The sequence below is a fragment of the Apostichopus japonicus genome, chromosome 19 (genome assembly GCF_037975245.1).
Source record: "Apostichopus japonicus isolate 1M-3 chromosome 19, ASM3797524v1, whole genome shotgun sequence".
NCBI classification, from domain to species: domain Eukaryota; kingdom Metazoa; phylum Echinodermata; class Holothuroidea; order Aspidochirotida; family Stichopodidae; genus Apostichopus; species Apostichopus japonicus.
The window spans coordinates 21434025-21456733 of NC_092579.1; the positions used below are offsets into that span (position 1 = coordinate 21434025).

At 37.5% G+C, this 22709-nt stretch overlaps 1 protein-coding gene across 4 annotated transcripts in view; it reads right to left on the reverse strand.

The window, feature by feature from the left end:
* LOC139959384 (uncharacterized) overlaps window positions 1-22709 on the reverse strand; it is a 102558-nt gene that overhangs the window by 40755 nt on the left and 39094 nt on the right. Inside the window, exon 1 of one of the 4 annotated variants that reach the window (XM_071956950.1) lies at window positions 636-1542. The exons of the other annotated variants lie outside the window; for them this stretch is intronic. Coding sequence (XP_071813051.1) covers window positions 636-723 — 88 coding nt within the window. The 5' untranslated portion in view covers window positions 724-1542. Of the gene's footprint in view, window positions 1-635; window positions 1543-22709 lie in introns of those variants that run through there. 4 annotated transcript variants of the gene reach the window in all.

Below are 22709 nucleotides of genomic sequence, written 5' to 3' on the forward strand. Positions count from 1 at the left end.
GGGAGAAGCACAGAGTAGAATAAATATAATTAGTTTTATCAACTAGTAGAATTAATAGAGAAAGAAGAGGAGGCCAAATACCTCCCCTTTACGTCCCCAATTTCAGATAAATGTGGACTCATTGCCTGAGCTGTTTGAATAATAATCAGATGAATACTAGTTACTGTAAATTGCATCAAGGTCAGTCAAAACCACCTTTTCAGGTTAGTCCAGGGTTGAACTCATACATCATCACAGTTGTCAATGAAGAATTATCTGACCAAACCAGAAAATAATGATAAATAATAATAACAAGAACAGTAACACAGACAATTTCTACTCCTCCTCTTATTGTTCTCCTAGTAACTTTTCTGAGGTTTGATAAAGTTTGTATAAACAATAAACATTTGACCCGTAAAAAACATTTAAAAAAAAAAAATCAAAACATTTTCAGCAATTTTTTTTATAAATTTGACAATACTTTTTCCAAAGATAAAGGCTGTTGTTAGTAAGCCCGTCAACATTTCTTTCATTAAGTTTTCACAATACATGTGGTATTTCCATTGTACTATTTTAATCAGAATAGTATAGAACACAATAATCTACCCCCCCCTCCACCCATATCATTACACTAACCATGACCCTGTGTCCCTTACCTTTTTTTTCCTTTTTACTCTGCTTCTTACTGCTCGGTTTACTGCTCTTTTTCACCACCATACTTTCACCTTTGCGTTTCTTGCTCATCAGAAAAAGTTTGACAAAATGTTCCAAAAGCTTGGCTCTTCTTTTGTTTCTGTGTTTTTAAACTTCTTTCAATATTTTAGGAAGTTTATTTCAAAAACCGGCTTTAATCGATGAGTGCTAAGATAGAATCATCCACTTATGTAATATTATTTTGTTTTTAGTTTGTTTGTTTATAAAATGGAATAAAGTTCAGCGGAAATAAGACTCTGGAACAAAATGAGCAGTAATGCGGAATGTGCAGCAGGAGGGGGAGGGGTGTGAGGTGGCCCCTTTGTAATCCTTCATCCAATTTTTTCGGTAGTAATCGTATTAAAACGAGGTAATGTAAAATATTCCTTTTTGTACTCGCCTCTGCCTACGTTGCGAATCCAATCAGGTGCAAAATACTTGGAAACCGTAAGGAATGTGAAGAGTTCCAAGAAGAAAGGAATACAAATGCACAAAATAGAGGGAACCCCCAACAAAAAAATTCCAAATTTGCAATAGTTCAAAACTCTCAAAGGTGTCGGTATAAAAAAAGAAAGAAGGAAATAACAACAATAAAGATATATAAAATAAGGCGGCGTCGTTACAAATAAATATTCCGTTGGAAGAAGGCACAGAAAACATTAAGGCACATCACATATGATCTAAATACTACAACATCCAGCAGTCCCCATGATAAATCCCTGCCCCCTCACAATCCATGTAAAATCCCCTGGCAACAACTACAGCTGCAGAGAAGGCTTCTAGCATACCACCACATGAAGTGTGCCAGGCATCAAGTCTAGCACACGCCACCTCAATCACACACACACGCCAGCCAGCCTTAACCAATCACACTATCCCCAGCGTGCTTTTCAGTTTGGTATATCAGATCATCAGTGCAATCTGTATTGGCATGTGCCAGGCAGCAACCCATCATCATTCCAATCAACCAATCAGAGGCCTCCACAAAACATCTTAAAAAAAACAAGGTGCAAGACTTTAAACCACAAACTAATAGAAGAAGTGTGTTAGGCGCGTGTGGGCTGAAAAGAATCGACCAATGGTAGGCCGGCATCGCTCGACTCCTGAGTGGGAGTGGAGTTTGGCCTAGGGTGAGGAGGCAAGGAGTTGATGCCTGTATCAGTAGGAACACAAATCAACTCTGACAGGCTAGATGTTAGCTAGCACAAGAGGAGGGGCAGGGCAGTTTGGTGACCTTCTCTCTACCTCCGCTCTCATTGGGTTGAGGGCAATAAGAGCCGAAAGCTGTTTGACAGAACTTTTCTAGAAGCTCCCCTGGTGATTACAAGATATGCTGAAACAGGTGAATTACAAAAATACTTATTGAAGTCAACTCCAAATGCTGCTAGCAGGCTAACAGAATTTTTTCCTTCCCCCCTCAGTAGTATATACTATATAAACTAAGCATTTGACAACAATATTCTTTCTTTTTCTTCTTCTACAGTTCAAATAATTAAAACCTGTAGATGTGTGACTAAAGAAAAGCAAATCAACTCTGTTGAGGAATTTAGTGAAATCTCTTTTAATATTATTTCCACAAATTAAAAAGGAACACTCTTTTTGGGACCATAAATATACCACAACAAGCACACCAAAAATCACAAATAGATAAATAACATGGGTGGCTTTTCCTACCCCAAATCTTTTAATTTTAATATACATGACCACCTGACTTAAGGAAACAAATTATTTTAAAATACTATTTTACTTTATGTGATTGAATTATCTTACATTGTTTGGACATTGTTTAAAAAAGAGTTTGGTTTTTCAACCAATCTACAAAATGAATACCTGATGCTTCTCTTCAAGTTGTAGCATTAATATTATTTTGACCTATTTCAGTTTTATCTCAATTTTTACAACAGCGACTACTGATATAATATTTTTAATCTAATCCAAACTATTTTTTTTTCTTCTTTTTCAAAATTGAAAAAAAAAATTGATGTTTAATCATTTCCCAGCATGCTACTCTCTTTAAATTGTGAAACAAAGGAGCTGTAACAAGCAGTCTAGGTTTTTTTCTTTACATGAGAGTTTATATTAAAATGTACAAATTGCAGAAAAAACCCATCAACAACTAAGGAACAGGTGGAGACAGGTACAGGAAGAGTGGTATAATGCAAATTCTAACTTTAACCTCCCTACATGTTGCCCCCCCCCCCCCCGCATCCCATGTTCCAGCTGCCTTCCCATTCATTAAACTTCACCAGTTACCCAACTACCACCTTTTCTTTGGTCCATCCTGTTTCCCTTTGACGCTCAATCATAACATTCCATCGGAAATTATTTACACAAACGTCAGCATCTCTCTGCCATCAGGAATTAACTGGTAACTCCTTCCCCAAACCCCTTTCTCCTTTACTTTACTTTCTTTTTTACTCCCTCTTTTTTTTTTTTTTAACTTTCACATTTCTCAAGTAGAATGTCAGGGCAATCAAAATGAAAAAAAAAAATTGAAGAAACAATAAAGAAGAAGCCGTAGAAGCAAAGGGTACAGAAAAGCAAAAAAAAGAACACAGTTTGGCCTGTTGTATACCCCTGAAGGGCTTACAAGATTTAACTTGGTAAAAAGTCTCCCTGGGTAGCTGCTAGCTCCAAGCACTAAATATCAAAGCCACAAGCAGCCTGTCTCGTGATTGGTCGGTTAGTAGACTGCCACGTGCCAGGGTTGTTTAACTAGTTAACCTCTCTCTACAGGGATGCCGCTATATCCTGCTCCTCTCTCCACAGAGTATGCTAAAACATGGTAAAAGGGCAAGTTCAACAGCGACTGGGGCGTGCAGCAGTGAAGGCGACGGCAGCCGGCAATAAGCAATGGAAGCAGAGTCGGCCATCTCTTATTACAAACCCTATCTCTCTCTCTCACTTCTTCTGACTTGCGCATGTTTACACCGTGAACACAAACACTTGTCTAGGAGAGTCTGAGGTAGGCATCCTAAATGTCATTTGGCAGCTCAAGGGCTGAGACTAAAAAGAAAATTAATAACCCCTCTCTTTATTTCTAGTCAGTCCTGTTTTGCCTCCTCTTAAAAGAGAGACTCAGAGAGAGAGAGAGAAAGAAATCAGTTAAAACAAAGGAATTTGATGAGGATGGCTGGATTATTAGAATATCTCAAGTTCATAGGTATTTCCAGTACTTGGATAGAATTGTAAGGGGTTTTTCAATATTTTCTCTAGTAGTTTTCAAAGGAAGCAAACTTTAGTGAGACTAGAATATCCCCATTACTCTGGTTTTTATCGTGCAACAGAACATAAACAGTTTACTTCCTATCATTAATTACTTCCATGCTAGCAAAAACAAAATAACACAAAGTTTACTACAATTAAAATAATTAATTGCTTAAATTAAATTACAAAGCAATGTGATAGTTGGCTAATGGGTAAAGAATTTAGTCTTTTTAAAATTTACATTTTAATATTTCTATGTAATGGTAAATCAAAGTTGGATATTACATCCTGCTCTTTGCAAACCTAATGGTAAAAAAGGCAATATACATAAATTTAGTCAATGGAGCCTAAAAATGACATGACAGCATACTGACAAAACATTATATTATATTTCAGAGAATTTATAAAGTAACTCGTAAAAAAGAGAAAATCAGTTTTTATAATTAGTATAATGGGATAATGTTTGAATTCCATTTTAGGCAAAAATTTATTTTTCCTTTGGAAATGGAACAAACTAAATCTTTAAAGAATATTTACATCTATGAATGCATGTGAATCTTACTGAATAGTAGACACTAAACAGAGCATGAAATATTAAACAAATCTTATATGTGAGTCAACTGCACCACCACAAGACAGGGAATTATGGGAAGGTCTGATCAACCATTTACTCCTACACTCAATCGACCTACTGTGACGTATGATCTTACTACGAAAACAATCTTCATTATTTCCTATAATATCTCTCTTACTTCAACTAAATTTAAATTAATTGATAAAAGTTCCATATATAGGTAAAAAAGGAAGCAAGTCAGTGACAACATACCTCCCCTAACCCCATCCACGAAAAAGAAAAGTAAAAAAATTGGAACAAAAATTACTTGAAAAAAACTAAATTTGATGCAAAATAAATCAAGAGCTGTTTATATATCCCAGTAGCAAGAATTTTGATTGGATAATCTAATAAGGATAATAAGATATTCATTTTCCATCTTTAGGGATATTAAGAACCACACGATTGATAATCAGCCTTGGGAGTAAATGATGACAGCAGATGTATAGGGGAGTAGTACACAGGGGTTAGTGAGAATTGTTCATAGTTCATTGTTCAAGGGGTAGCACTGTATAGCATATCCCAGTTTTCAATTGGATGGGACTAGAAAAGAAGGGATAGGAGTGGAGAAGAGGGGAGGGGGGGGGAGGAGATAAGAATTACAGCAAGGGGGATAGGAGTGGAGAAGAGGGGGAGATAAAAATTACAGCAAGGGGGTGGGAGGGGGGAGGTAAGAAATACAGCAAGTGGGATAGGAGTGGAGAAGAGGGGGGAGATAAGAATTACAGCAAGGGGGATAGGAGTGGAGAAGAGGGGGAGATAGGAATTACAGCAAGGGGGATAGGAGTGGAAAAGAGGGGGGGAGATAAGAATTACAGCAAGGGGGAGGAAAAAGTGGTAGGAGATTAGGGCATATGGGATTTGGGGATAGGGGATTTGGGAGAGAAGGGATAATAGGATATAGGGTGTTATTGGGCTGATTACATGGGTGGAGGATTAAGGGCTAAGGGATATACAATAATGGATAGTGGGGTAGGAGATTACAGGATGGGGCTTATGGGATTATGATGGTTGATATTATAACATTTGGGGCAGGGGATTAAAAGTAGGATTAATGTAATAATGGATGAGGATGGAAGAGTTGATACCAGACAATAGAGTACCTGGTCAACTTTGATTTTTCCACAGAAAGAAACATAATATATATATTAATATATTATTTATTATTAGGTTATTGAAGGTTCCAACTCAAACAGAGTGCTGAAGGTAGCATTTAAGTGGTTAAAATAGTATGTAAAAGAGGGGGAAAAAAAGGGGGGGGGGAGTCAGATCAAAAGAAGTTAGGCAGGTTTAAGTAGGCCTTATATCAGTTTCTACCAAGAAATCCCAATTTTACCACTATCTGTGGGTTCTGTGGCTTTTGAAACCAAGCAATAATTAAGGTGATGCAAAAACCCTGATGCTCCTTTTTTTTAGATCTGACTTCCATAGTCGGAATAAATTTAAGTTTATGTCTGTTAAAATCAGTTGACTTTTTGTGCCACCAGACCATAAACTGCTTGTAAAGGAGATGAATTACAACCGACTGCCAGGAGCTGCTGAATACAAAGCCGGAGCTCGGTCAGGAATCATGCGGGTCAAATTTAAGAAAGTTACTCGAGTTTAATATCAATTTTATGATCCATTTGGCTGGGGCTTTAAAAAAGAAAATGGTGGAAGTAACATAAGCGGTATCTAATCCAGACTCCAGATGGGCGGTAAACTGAGATGGGGGTCAAAGTTTAAACATGATAAATTGAAACAAAATGGAAATATAAAAAAAAACAATGGTTGTCACTAGCTTGAATGTACTGATGTAAAAGCAGGAAACCTTTTATTACAAATTCAAAAAATTAGGTCAAAAAGAAAGTTATTAGTAATTATGTCTGGGGGGTTAAAGTTCTATAAGCTACCCGGTGTACAAGGGCATACATGTGTGGTTGTAAAATATGATGTGAAAAACAGTAAATTTTACTAATCATGGAAGTTCATGTAAGAAAGTACATTGATATAAATTCAGTTTGATGAATATATCTTGAATGTAACTATATGATATTTTAATCACATCAGAAGTAATGGCTTCTAAGCTTCCATTTATTAGTTTGTAACGATAACAAACAATTTATTGAACTGAAGTAGGTAGAAAAGTGCAGTTTTATAAATGGGGACAGATAAGAGGAGAAGTTCTCGTGACAGTATTAAAAGGTTACAGGATCACCCGAGATCAACTCTAAACAAGGTCGTGTAAGAGTGTGCTAAGGTTGTGTGGAGATAGGTAAGTGAGAAACCTCCGATACAGTAAACAGCAACTGCACAGGCTGGAGGGTTCTGACAATACGATACACAGCCATACGATACAACCTAATATGGATACCAATTCCTTCTATACATGGTAGGGCCAGAGTGCTAAGGTTGTGAGGAAATAAGTGAGAAATCTTCAATACAGTAAACAGCTTATTGTACAGGCTGGATGATAGCTGACAAAAACATGAAACATACGATATCTCGAAAGCTATTTAGAGACCACTCTATACACGGTAGAGACAAGAGTGCTCAGGTTGTGAGGAGATATGTAAGTGAGAAATCTTCTTTACAGTAAACAGCTTATTGTACAGGCTGGATGATAGCTGAACAAAACATGAAACATACGATATCTCTAAAGCATTTAAGAGACCACTCTATACACGGTAGAGACAAGAGTGCTCAGGTTGTGAGGAGATATGTAAGTGAGAAATCTTCAATACAGTAAACAGCTTATTGTACAGGCTGGATGATAGCTGACAAAAACATGAAACATACGATATCTCGAAAGCTATTTAGAGACCACTCTATACACAGTAGAGACAAGAGTGCTCAGGTTGTGAGGAGATATGTAAGTGAGAAATCTTCTTTACAGTAAACAACTTATTGCACAGGCTGGATGATAGCTGACAAAAACATGAAACATACGATATCTCTAAAGCATTTAAGAGACCACTCTATACACGGTAGAGACAAGAGTGCTCAGGTTGTGAGGAGATATGTAAGTGAGAAATCTTCAATACAGTAAACAACTTATTGCACAGGCTGGATGATAGCTGACAAAAACATGAAACATACGATATCTCGAAAGCTATTTAGAGACCACTCTATACACGGTAGAGACAAGAGTGCTCAGGTTGTGAGGAGATATGTAAGTGAGAAATCTTCGATACAGTAACCAGCTTATTGTATAGGCTGGATGATAGCTGACAAAAACATGAAACATACGATACCTCTAAAGCATTTAAGAGACCACTCTATACACGGTAGAGAGTAGAGACGAGAGTGCTCAGGTTGTGATGAGACAGGTAATCGAAGAAACTAAGTAAATCAATATGTGAGTTCCTGTACACTGAATTTGACATGATAACTTTCAACACCAATATGCAGCTATTACTGCTTTACCTTTTGTTTTTTCTTAAAGATAATAAGAGGCATTACATTGGAACACTTCACTGCCTGCTGGTATGAGTCACATGACTTTTAACCACATTAAGTTTCAAACAAAGCAAGACGTTGTCTAGTTTATGTTGGTACAAACATAGTCATCACAGACATGTCCACCAATTGAAGCAAAGACAATGTTTGGGCTTAATATTAGCTTGAACATGTTGTTTTATATTCAATTCTCTCTTTCAGTGTAATATTCTTACCAAAGATTAAATATATGGGAAGGTACATTCCCCCAACCCCCTCCCCCCCCCCCATCTATTGCAGTTTTAGTACATGCCCCACTACGACCAATTAGAAGCCTTATCTCTTCTTTTATTTCACAGATGTAAAAAGTTCCAGGTTCTGTCTAAGATGATATAATCTTTCATGTCTTGTTTAAACAAGAATAATTATCGTAACCATTAGTAGGGCAAAAGGATTTAACTTCTCTAGTCATTATGTAAATATTTTCTCCCTTACCCCCCTTCCCCCAGAGACCTAATCGTCCACCTAAAAACTATAAATGAAGAGAAACCAACTACAAAACTTTTCGCAGGATTAATTATCGTTACGCGTGCCTGTACCCTTCTTCTTCTCGAACATTTCAAACAGTGAATCTGTTCGAGCCAGGCAGATGTGGCAAACTGCAAAAATCATACGGCTCTGACATGTAATGAGATGTTGAGACTAAACATGAAAGGTTAATACAAGACGATATGTCAGTTGTAGCAAATGGCACTTCGGTTACAATGTCAACACGAAAAGCTAAGTATAACATTTAGTAATTGGGTATTGATAAATCATGCCCACCCATTGCCTCCTCATAAACACAAAACAGACAACGTTGGAAATTAAAACTCAACATCTGTATGCTGTATAGTACATAGCTGTCTGAATCATAACTCACATGGTAACTGTATTTTTAACAACAGGATCAGCATCTCTCATCTGAAGTAATCGGTCGTGGACAGAGTCGCATTCAGCATTGGCAACTCATGATGGCTTGGCAAAGTGAAAATCAGACAATTGGACCAAAAATGAATACAAAATTATTCCTCATGAATGTAAAAAAAAAATTATATTCATGTCTATAATATGAAAAATCAAAGAAGGTGGATAGTTGGGATGGGTGAGAGAGAGGGGGGGGGGGGGAAGATACACGGAGTTGAATGGAACACCATGGGCCAATAATCCTATCTAAAATTTGTACTTCTTTTGATGTGTATAAATGTCAAGCAGGACCAATGTTATCCGCTTGTTTGTCATAAGGGGAAAGGGAGGGGTAAGGGGAGGGGTAAGGGAAGGGGCAACGCTATGGCTTTAACCTTGCAAGGTTGCATATCTGGAAGCGAGGTAAGGTTGGCGGTGTCTCAACATAATCCCGCATCTCCCTCCCTCATCGTCTTCCCAGCACCTCCTCGGCTTTCTCCCTTAAACCTAACCTTACCCTTACCAGTAAAAAAGTAAAGAGATTTTAAAGGAATCTGGAAGAATGTCAAATTAATGCGAGGCTCTTCTACATCCTTTGTGTGGTAAAATGAGGAGTTGGTAGCCCAGGATTAAATGGATATGGGTCAGGGTTCATTGTAAATTCTCACCAGATAGCTCTAAACCTTGGTAGAGCTATTAGTCGTGTGAAGACAGGTAAGTGTTAATTGAAGTATTTTACACAACAGACTTTAATTCATAACCCTACAACTTAATCCACGATAGGTGTACCACAAAATAATGTACAGTGAATTAACATGAAAAGCAATATATATCACACGGACGCACAGAACACAGATTCGGTTTCCTTTCATCAAACATTTCAAACCGTACATAAGCAAATAAAGTGTCAAATACCGGGGGTAGGTGATTTCGCTAACTGCGCATTCTGTTCACGAAAAAAAGATGCTGTTTTCCTGCCTGCTGGGAGCTCAAACAGACACATGTATTACAGATGCTCAAATATAAGCAATTAACTGAAGACATGTAACACTGAGTCCATGAGGAGTCCATCAAACACGATTAACATGTATTTTACCCATCACAATTGAATCGGCATGCCCTCTAAGCTGTAGCCAACATACCTATAAACTTCCTCTGAACAGGGATGATTCCCACTTGAGGCTTCCCTTGATGGTTTCCTTATTAATACGATGCGAAAGCCTATCAAGGACACGGAACCTTTCGGTCCATCCACGCAGTTCAAATCGAGTGTCAAACTGTAGGGTACATGTTTGTATGTGACTTCATTAACAGCACATTTGGGTCCACTAAACAAACCATACAACACAAGCTGAGATGACAGAAGTTCAGTAGAAGGTTAAAGTTGGTTAAACCAAGCAGATCCGAACATCTGTCATACCCAGTTTGCCAAAACTAAAAATGCCAGGGACTCTACTAAGGACAAGTTCAACATTTTCAAAGCCATTTGATTCCCATCTTATACCAATTATGCAAAAATTAATGTTAATCTGTATGAATTATGAAAATGTTTCATACATATGCACCTGATACCTTTTATTTGCTTTTTAAAATGCATTTCATAGTTTTTAAAGATCAAAAATTGTCTCATAGTGAATATTAATTTTTAGCAAAATGTTGCTTGTTTTTCCTTCCCTCCCCCCCCCCACTTTTTCCCCCCATTAATTCTTGTTGGTCTTGTTGGTTGTATTCTCTGACTCCTTTTCCATTGCCAGCTGAAAAATTTTTGCTGAGCTTTTCTTCAATTTTGTGTTGGAAGGAAGTAACACATGACTTCCTAGATTCTACCTACACAAGTGTATTTATTTACAGATGTCAATGTAAATCCCTTTGGTTAGGTGCTTCTGCAGTCTTTCGGGAGTCGGTGTTCCATTCCCAGCTGTCTCTGTACAACAATCAACACCAGTTTTCAGATTCCCCCGCCTGACAAATAAATGAGCTCTCCGGATCGGATGTACCCCAATCCTTGAGTCAACCTTAATAACACTTACAGCATGGTGGTAGAAAGCAAACTTGAATAAGTAGAGAATTTTTTTATGATTTCTCTACAAAAACAGGTTCCTTGTTCCTAGGTAGAATGCTATGTTATTAATCCTCTGATAAGTATGTATGGCTCTGCATTACAAAGGCATATTGATTACATTACTGAACTCGGTCTTTTGCAGTAGGGTTTCATCTGGGCATAGCTACCATATTTCTGTCGTTGAAAAATGGGACAAATGCGTCCTGGGGAGTGGGTGTCCTAACATCGGAAAATAGCTACATTGAGGTTAGTGTTAGTTCTGGTTGTCATGAACCATGTAACCCCTGTTACACTGCTTTTTCTGTAAAGCTTGTGGGGCTATGTAATATAATGTCTGGTTTGTTGGTAAGTCAGTGAAGCTTTCATGCCTAATTTGGTTGTTACTGAAGCGATTTTAGTTGAAAAATTTAGGTAACAGATTGTTGCAATGCACGGACCTGTCCTTTAGTTCAAATTCCTTAAGATGACGAACAGTACCATTAGATTGTGAAATATTGAATTCCAATTGAAAATGCATCTCTTTAAAGAAACATAGTGTTGTAGAACACTTTTTACAATATTATTTTTAACTTTGATCGCACAGAAAGGTAGCAAACAAAGATAGAAATGTATAAGCACAGACCAAAAGGGAATAAAACGTCTTATATAATTCAGAATTTGTTCATTACTTGGCCCTGGCTCTTAGTTTCACCAACTGATTCTTTGAATAACATGATAGGTCCATCTTGATACAAAATGGCCGTCTATGTACAGTTTGCATTGACTTTTTTTTTTAACCCTTCTTCAATCCCTGCCAACAGATGCATATGGATGGGGGTAGAAGGAGTGTGAAGTGATTAACACATTGAAAAATAGATACAGCATCTACTGTAGTCATACTGAATTTGATAACGACGAATAGAAACTTATCCTTGCAATCTCCTAAATTTTGTCAGCAGACAGTGTAGGAGTTATAGTTAACGGCCAATTATGAGTCGATGATTGGATATGCTCTGCAAAGGCCTGAAGGGTAAAATAACTAGCTGTGTAGGTGGACAACATACGAGTTGGTAATGAATATGATGTTGCAGTCATCCTGATAACGGAAGACGGTTACTGAATTCCCATCTGAAGACAGACTGAAACCGAACAAGACGTAAGACGTATGATGATGTTATTATGAAATTACCTGAATAACGTAAAGAGATTTTTTTATACATCTTACTTAATATTTAAGATAAAACTCTGGGCTCCTTTTAAGACAGAAATGATACAGATTTTAGCCCATTCACTAATAAGACTGTAGCCATATTCGTTTTGGAAAACCTATCTCTAAGACGATGTAGTCGAAGAAGAAACACAACTTCAAGTATAGTTCTCAAAAATGTGATTCCTGAAGATGGAAACAAGGTTACCAAATACAGGCCAGTATTCTTTGCGGAATGTACATCCGGAAAAACCGGTGACCAGCGTCGGGTACGATGGAGGGTCAGCTTAAAGGCTATGTAGATGGGAAAGTCTGATAGTTAGACAGCAACATAGATAAGGGGGCTAGCAATAAATAGTGAAATCTTCCAGCATGTAGCGGCCGAACTTACAACTTTACGTCATAACATCATTCCTTGTCTTTGTAGGAACCTTGTCCGAAGCTGTCGAGACCAAAATGGTTATCCAAGCTTTCTGGCTCTTTTAGAAATGTCCCCCTCCCCCTCTCCCCAACCAGGTGTGGGAATACTTTCTCTTAAATCTGTGGCACTTTTCAAATTTTTCATGGGGAAAGAATTAACAATGTTGAACAACTTTTGTTTGAAATAACCTGTATATATGTAAACAAACAGAAAGCCAGACGACTTCAAATTCCCAGTACTACAGAAATAAACTGTCAAATCGAGTACCTTCTGAACATTTGGAATATGTCTTTATTTTATTTTTATTCAATTTATATGTCAAACCAAGTCAAACTTCTGCCTGAAACTGAAGCATCTTATCAAAACTGTCATGTTCCCAGTGGCTATGAAACATCCAAAAATGAGCAAAGGGTACAATTTCAAGGTGAAAGAATTAATAAAAAACAGTTCTCTCTGCTGTTAGGGTCACGTCCTCCTCTGTTACAAACAAATCTTAGAAACTCTCTGCATGGGTGGTACAATCAAAACAGAGAAGATATGTTTTGTTACATAAGATGGAGACATTGAGAGCACGTTATTATATTGCCCGCCCGACCGACTGGAGGTGTGACGTCGATTCCTTCAGAGCCCTTAGCGTACTGGCACAAATGATTATAAGTCTTCAAGAGTATAATTCAGGCCCAACGATCGGGCACAATAAACTTGGCTGCATTTTTTTCAGTCCAAAAAACAACTTCATATATATCCCACCACCGTACCCCCCGATGCTTGCATCAAGTCAAGTCATACCTCAGAGATATCGTTACCACATAGAAGACTCCAATCAAGCTGTGATTTTATCAAGACATAAACATTTTTGTAATCTAATTGAAAAAACAGAAGAGATGGAGAGTAGTGAAAGAGAAAGAGAAAGCTCGGCAATTTGAAGAAGGGAATTACAAAAGCCTGGGCATAACAAAGCTTGATGAGATTATAGGAATGAGACAAGAGGCTACAGTACACATCTTGAGAGGTGCAGTAACAACCTCTCTCTCTCTCTCTCTTTCTCTTCATGGGAGTGGCGATGAAGAGAGACAATCCTTGTGATGTACTTATGCATATATACACATATACTGTATACATGACACACACAGCACCCTGCACTGATGTCAAATGCCATAGTTATTACAGTGTGTTGTAGTGAGGAAATTAAGACTTTCCAAGCTTTGGGAAATGAACTTATCCACAAATTGATGAATGATCGGCCATCACAAGAACATGTATAAAACCTATCGGGACAAATAGAATATTTTGTGGGTAGCCAACACTTATTTGAATGGAAGGGGGATGGATGGATTGGGGTGAACAAGGGAGTGGCGATGCTAAGTGGAAAGGGAGGGGGGAGGGGGGAGATGGGATTAGTGGTGAAATTGGAAGCTCATCCATGGGAAGGATACCAGAGACTGTCTTAACAAATGCAAACTTGAGCAACTGACACTCACTCTTAGAAACCAACTAAAGAATTGGCCCTTAAGGACGATTTGTATTCCTTTACATATGGTGGGCAATAGATGTACACGAATCATATATGGGTATGAATATAGCGTGTATTGAAGATGTTTCACCACATAGGGTTCATTAACAACATTCGTCTGCAATATAAATTAGGAGCATGAACTAGCCTTTAGGGTTGAAACCTCTATACTAAAGGAGAATCTAAAATATCTTTATTACAAGTGCTTATAATGCAGGTCTATATTCTTCAGTTTTTCCACTTTTTCCACTTATTTGAAGTTCAAGTTCACAGCAAGAGTTTCCCCAGATAGGCTATATAAGCATAAAGAGATGAGGTATTAAAGAAACAAATAAAATTAATAATTTTTGGCTATAAACTTTGATCCACTTTGGCAATCTCAGAGGACAAAAAACTGCAGGCGTCGCCTTCAAAGACCTTCTTCAAATTTATACGACCAAAATTATTTTCTATTTAAGGATAACGTTAAACAGAAGAAAGAAAGATATTAATCAAACATGTCCACACCACGGCGGCAGCATAAAAACTATGTTTCCAATTCTTTCCTTGATATTTTATCTGCATGTCAATCATGGTACCCAAAACCTACAAAGGTAAAATCTAGACATGTCTTTTCAAAAAAGATTAAGATACCGATCAAAAACAGTCCTATCGAAACCCATTTCAATACTCCCAAGTTCTCTATTAACAAAAGTGAAAATGTCCAAACATGTAAAATGCATTCTTGCCCCAAAAAAATGTCTTTCAAATGGGATAATTTATTGGCACATCGATAACAACCTCAATTGCCATCCTTTGTTTCAAAGGGAGTAACACAATACTCTACTAGCAATTAGAACTTCAAGATAAAGCACAAAAAACAAAAAAAATGTTATGGATTAAGAAATATTGTTTAGACATTTATAGAAACATTTACATGATAAGTTACAGCTCAATCTTGTACAAAAGAAATATTTATTATATTTATATTTTGCCATATCTGCCATAACTAGTCATGACGTTGGGAAAAATATTGTTATATCTGGTAGTGTGAAAATAATGACCCTGGAGGTTGGGGTCTATAAATGGTCAATAGGTTTGGGATTATAACACAAGAAAGAATTGTTATTAAAATCTCCTTTAGATGATGAATATGCAAATTACTGATATCTACTGCACGATTCTGACCGATTCTGTCAACCAGACAATTCGGAATTAAATTCTGTGAATCAAATACAAAATGTAATGATTCAAATACAAACCGATTTTCGTCATCATTTGAAATAAATAATAAACTGTTTCTGTTTTGCCATTAATCATAATTGTTACCTAAACCTACCGAGCACCATCAAATCTGAGATCACAAGTGATCAAACTATAAAAGACACCATAGATTCTGTCACTTGCAATTAAAAGAGAAGCTTAATTAGCGAGTAACTAATCATCTGATTCAGTTCTCAAAATTTCCCCTTCCACATGCTGCTTTCATAATTTATACCAGTGCTATATGGTAGAATGGATAAAGGCGATGGTGGCAGTAGGCGCAGTGAAACCAAGCACATGGAAGGTCGTGGGTTCGACCCCTGGCTGGCAAAGTAAGGTGGGCTTTTTTTAATCCAGAAGATACATTCAATTTCTCCCATATATATGAATGGCTGCTTTTTGCTGTAAAACAACTAGTACTGCCCTTCTAGGTCGATTGCTATAAGTATTGTTATCATCACTGTACAAGTCTTTATTACATGCCACCACAAATTGCAAAATAACTAACTGTAGATCTGTATCTGATCTAGTGAACTGCATTTGTACGGGGGAATTTTAAACTTCAAAATGGTATAAAAAAAATCCATTCCCATTATCAAGTTTAAAAATGTAAAACGCTGCATTATAATCTAATGTACTGTACCTATAGAAATATTCTGGTTCGATACAAAAGTGTTGCATGAAAGGAGTTGCATATGAAACATCTTACCGTGAGGATGTGCAAATTTGATCCGCCATTGTAAGACAATCACCTGATGGGTTGATCCTTCCATCCGGAAAGAGATCTAAACCTTTCAGATCCTTCATTCCGTTAGTCTCAAATGAGAGTGAACGCCATAATACATGACAGTCGTGTACTCATATCATAGAGCATTCATAATCTGCTATTTCAGCTGCTTTTTTTTTACTCTTCGAAAAATTCTTTTCCGTTCTTTGTGATTTTTTTGTAGTTTTTTTTTTTTACTGTATGTTACATTATACATCTGTGAGAAATCAGCTAATGAAGCTGACCTTTGACATCTTGTGCAGATGCATGTCTGTTTCTGTGACTTGGTGAAGTCCAAAGAAGGCTCCAATGATACATATACATATTGGGAAAGGAAACTTTTTGATTCCCTTCCAAAAAAAGTTCCAGCTACAATACTATACATATATATCTATGTACATATATACATTAGAAACAAGTAACAGTAGACCTATTATTTTTGGAGGTGTGTTGATACAGTTGGTTAACACAGGGAACACAGACTAGTTTAATTAATTCCCAAGAGGGCATGATTATTCACCCATTTCGGGTCAAATCAGCCCACATTTTGTTGATTTTTTTTTTTGGCCCTGCTAATGATGCAAGAGACTACTAAATTCCAACCTCAACCTTTAAAGAGAGAGAATTCACAATTTTTTTAAAATAAATATCCCATACTGGGTAGAGTGGGTCACATTATCTTCTATAGATCTGCATTGCAGAGGGTAATGAAGTAATGATTAAGCAAACCTTGGGATATTCCCACTGGAAACTGTTGTGGGAGAGGGGGTCAGGTGGGAGAAGGGGTCAGGTGGGAGGACCAGGGACCACAAGGAATAGTCTACCGCACCAACGTTACAAATCACATACCGTATGTCTTCAGAAAATGCGTGAATATCAATGAAAGAAATGTTCAAATAACAAAAGGGGCTAAGAAAGGATAAAGCTGACATCCTGACATCCTATATCACACACAGATACTTCTCTCTACTTGTAAATCCTTAAACTCATAGACCACAGGTGCACCAAACATTTATGAGATCAAATTCTATCAATATTTGAGTCTGACACATGTATTCATGTGATCTTCAGAAAAATTCATCATGAATGCAATTCAACACAAGGTAGGAGGGAAGCAGAGTGGGAAGCTGAGAAGAAGGACACTCCTTTTCCATTCAGACCTTTCCAATAATCATTACTCACTCATACCTCTTCTCCCACTCACCCTCCCACCTCCCACCACCAATTCCTACCCATTCTCCTCCCCTCTGCCCTTCATCAATTCTTTCCTCTCCCCCAAACTTTCAACAACAAAAACTTTCAAGAAAGCTGCTATATAGAAGGTTTTCAAACACTGCACCATGTAATGGACAGGAACCATCCACCCCTACCTACTACCATGGAGCTATCTCGTTTATAGCTCCATGCTACTACTGTACAGATGACACTGCCTCTTTAGAGACTGCTTGGGAATACTGATGATGTATTTATGGATTGTCCTGTCCTCTTGGTAACCAACCCCCTAACTAGTGTTGATAGCTTCCACTCACATAGAAACTAGCTAAGATAGATTTCTGGCACATTTCAACTTCCAACAACCTGTAATTATCAATGCAAAGCTCACAGAAAGACCTTTGTTTTGGTTGAAACTTGGAGAAAATTTGTGTAACCTGTTGGAGACCAGGATATAGTTGTTAGGGTAACTTTTAATAGGTGTCAAATGATGGTGACCAGACAACATGAACCAATAATTGCCACTTGGCAGTAGTGACCAGCAAAACAGCAAAATATTCACATTTTTAAGACACTGTGGGGCCTGATTTGCTCAATCAGAAGCAGAAATTGTTACTAATTTTTACCAAACGAAACGGGAAGGAAAATGAAATTGGTTTCAAACAAAGGAAACAAATTATCATAATATTTTGGTCTTATACTTGGACTCATAAATGTCTTTCTAAATTTGAAAGGAAAATAAAAAGAGGTAAAGGTAAATCTTTCAAGAGGGTAAATTTATTTGCAAGAATCAGAGTGAAGAACTCTTTGATATTATTACTATTGAGAAAACGAATCCAAAATTTCTTTCAATTTATGACCATCTAAAACAAAAGTGAAATGCTTTACCTTCTGGTCACCCACGAGAGAAATAATCCAAGTAAATTATCTGAAACTGGCTGACCGATCACGCGGAGACACAAATCCAACTATCATCTTTATGGCTTAAAAATGATAGATAGTATTTTGTGCCTTTGAAGCAGATCATTTAGCCTTTGAAGAAGATCCTGCTAGGATCGAAACGTCAGGCCAACTTACTTTTACACAGATAGTATTTTGGTTAGCAATCCCTCCTCCCCCCCCCCACCCCCACCAGTTAAGAAAAATTGTATTACTTTTGGGAGATACCTTGGTTTGGCTAGAAAAATCTTACGTGGAGATGACATTTTGTAAATCTGTCAAGTCACAGTGTCATTCAGATCTCAAACCTGTCAATGTTTCTTTGTTTATCCCTATCACGTTATTGGTAGACCAATGATGACAGTTGGATTTATGTCTCCCTAATTACTTGCTTAAAACAAGTATTATTGTACACGTATATATATTTTCACTTGTATTGGGACAGGTGAAATGTTAAGGGGATGGGGGTAAGGGGTGGGATGTGGTGGGATGTGGGATAGTGCAGGGTAAGGTGGAAGTGATGCGGGACACCAACTACATCAATACTAATCATCTGACATCCTCTTCAATTGGTTTTATATCCGGATCTGCCATACCAATATATTAGCCATGTATATGTACACCAGAGAGGTCGGTAATATTTAATGAATATTCATGAATACATCACATCTATGTATTAAACAAACCTGAAAGGTAAATCAAGCACAGGTCCCCAACACTTGAAGACGATCAATGTGCACACGTTATGCCTTTAAAATGTTTGTAAGCGATGACAGTAACAGTTTTATGACTTTATCTGCTAGGGATCATGTATAATATTATCCACATAATTTGAAAAATTTTCAAGTTTTTCAAGACCAAATCAGATGCAAGCTAACAGCAGCAGCAGCATCAGTCTCTGATGGAATTTACCGCATAGTCAGCTGGGCTACTACGGAGGGCAATTCCACAGTTGGAAGAGCAGGTTAATTATATGCCATCAACTGTTAACTAACCACTGCGATCATAAAAGATGAAACGAGGATGCTTGGAGCTGCGTGGAGCCAATCAATCTCTAAAGGTCAAACTCTCAGTAGTAATTTACAAGGTCGTTGATTAAAAAAGTCTGATAAGGCAGGGAAGTTTCTGTTATGACTTTTAAAAGAAACAACTTAGACCAAAACATATGACACAATATAAGCCATAACTCTGTACTCATACTCACACCTGGGGAAAAGCAAAGGAATGGGAAATGTACTTCGGTGAAATGAGTACATTTAGTGCTTCTAGTAGTTGCTGAATACATGTTTCAATGGCACTTAATTTAATGTAGTCAATCCTTTTACAAAGTGAGGCAAAATTCTGAACCATGGTACAATGAAAAGCATCTAAGCATTTTGGGTGGTAGAATGAGGAGATGGGTTAAACAGAAGTGACCAGCCACCCATAGTAGTGGAATACGGTACGAAGACGCTCTAGCCACGATAGAGCGAGAAGTATAACATTTGTGAGAAGACAGGTGAGCTCATCCTTGTAAATATGCTTAGTAAGACAAAGACCATAAGGGGTTGTGTGATAGGGCCTCCACCATACACAGAACTATGAAGAAAACATTGCTCACCAAAAAACAGTCAGATATGAGTATACTTATTATAGAATATATGAATCCTTTGTTTACCTTGAATTTGCTCATTCTGTGCCAAACAGCTAATTCCTGTGGACCTCGTCATAATATTCTAATATTATAAGGAACATTTAGATGATTGACACTGTTATTGATATATAGATGCATCGGTTGGTGTTTATGCATGTATGGCTTTACAGCATCGCACAACATACAGCATGAGGTCGAGTTTTATAGGTTTCAAGAAATGATACCTTGTGTGGTATGCAAGTAAAATAAAAGAACTTACAGATAGTCTAAGGAACCTGCCGAAACATCCTACAGAAAACTACCTGCTGTTATCATGACCTCAATGAAGAGCTTCTTTTTTTTGTACTTACCGATGACATGGTGGATGGTGATAAAGAAGTCAGTTACCTCTAAAGTTACACTTTCATTTTAAAATCTCAACAATTTTAATCACTTCTCAGAATCACAAGACTTCGATATAATAAAAAATATTCTTTCCTGTTTGACTTGTTTGACATTTCAGGAATGTCTTCCTGTTTACAGATAATATAAATATAACTCCTTCAGATTTTTTTCATAAGGAAAACTGTTTTCTTTTATTTTGTTTTAGAGGAAATGAAACAACCCATAAGCTTATGATACATGTAGAAACATTAGTGATTAAACTATAATTCACTATTCAATGCTTTATTCTATCATTCCGACATTTTGAACAAGAGCTGTCCGCTACATCATTATCATAAGACCCTTTTCAAATTTCAGATTTTACTGCAGTGAAAGGTCTCAAGGTAACCATCATCATTGCCAATCTATTGCCACCCTCTCCTCCCCCCCCTCCCCCGTCAAACAAAAAAACACTCATTGCAAGACATCATAGTTTAATGTATAGGTCAGGTGTTACTAAAAATCAGAGTGACAACCTTCTTCCACTGTATGAGGAAAAGTAAAACAGTGTTCAACTAGCCAATTCCAATACTTGGGCAATTGTAAAAACCACACATTACTGACCCACACACATGCATAGGAACTTGCCTCAACATGCACAGTAAACTATGTTGTGATGTTCAAGATGTCCTCTGTCAAAGTCTAAATCCACTTTTAGTTTACTAGATATTATTCCATAGCGTAAGCTGAGTCTCAAAAAGTTACTGATTGGTAGAGTCGGAAGGACGGGATGTAGGATAGGGGCGGGGCTTGGGATGTGATGTAGGGGCGGAGCTAGGGATGTGACGTAGGGGCGGAGCTAGGGATGTAGGATAAGGGCAGAGCTAGGGATGTGGGATAGATTCAGAGCTTGAGATGTGACATAGGGGCGGAGGTAGGGATATAGGTAAGGGCAGAGGATAGGATGTAGGATAGGGGCGTAGCTAGGGATGTGACATAGGGTTGGAGCTAGGGATGTGACATAGGGGCGGAGCTAAGGATGTAGAATAAGGGCGGAGCTAGGGATGTGGGATAGACTCGGAGCTTGAGATGTGGGATGGGGGAAGCAGTGCTTATATGTTACCAAGATATTAGGTTAGTTAGAAGAAGAAGGTGCACAAGCAGACTAGACAGGTAAGAGATGAGCGAAGTAAATTGCCTTTAACATAGGAATTCATTTTGGGTGAATTTTCAATATGTATGTATTTAGATCCTCCTGCAAACAGGAACTCGCGAAGAAGCTTCATTGGCTTATTAAAGCCGCAAGCTGACCGAAGTCAGTCTCTTACATCAATATGATCATGTACTAAAATTTCATAACAATGGCCTTTGTTATTGAGTAATTGCACATGTCATCAGAGTAATCCACCATGCAAATACTAAGTTTGTTCTAGTTTGGGTTCTTGAGAATTAGAACATCGTTGCTACAGTAACGGTATCTGAAATTTGAAAGAATAGGCCATTCCAACAATAAGCACCAAATTTGTCAAAACTAGGTCGTGTTATGTCATCAAGCTTGTCTGCTCTGTTCTGTTATGACTGCACATTTCCATGGCTGTTGCTATAACTACTTATTGCCATCTTAAATTTAACAGTTGCAAGACTGAAGCTAGCGGACGCATTGGTAAATGAAGTCATGTATGCTATGTGTGGTAATTTAATTTACAAACCGCACACATGACTAGAATCCATTGAACGTCAGATAAAACCACATCTAAAGTCACGGCAAGGCACAATTTACAAAACAGTGTAGACCTCCGCCATTCCACAACAGTGCATGATAAATGCAGCGTCTACGTGCCATGTGATAAATAGAGATGTGCACATATTGTCTCCAATGGCATCTTTGACACACATTTGGTTCTTCCAAGAACTAGTTTGGGCAACTGTGCTGATAGCAGGGTCCTCTCTCCAGTTTATAGTTACAGTAAGTCCATGGACTCTATTTTGTGATGCTGCTACTGTTTACACACAGCATATATCATTGACCTCACTTTTATGACACTGGTTACTTTGACTAACAAAACATTGAAACATTTTCAAGCAGTATTTTGCATATTTTTGGGAATTTTACCAAACCAAACAAGTCTGTAATTAAACCAGATGGCAATTGACCAAACCTAAGAAACTCTTTGACATATTTTTGTACCAAATGACCCTTACTGGGCAAGTGTTTAAAGGAGAAGCAAACCAAACCGAGATTATTCTACGTGAAGATATGCTAACATTAATGACAAGTAAGAAGGAAATGTCCTATTCCATTCCTTCACATCCAAAACTGAAGACTTGAGCAAGTTCAAATATGACATCATCCTGTCATATGACCCTTGAATAATTTGCTGGTGTCTTTCTTTGTTTATATATCATTGTTTTATTTTCTTTAATAGAGATGAGATTTGCATACATATACATATATATGAATGCTTAATCTACAATGTTAAGTTAGTTTAATTATCAACATACCTTTAATGAATTCATT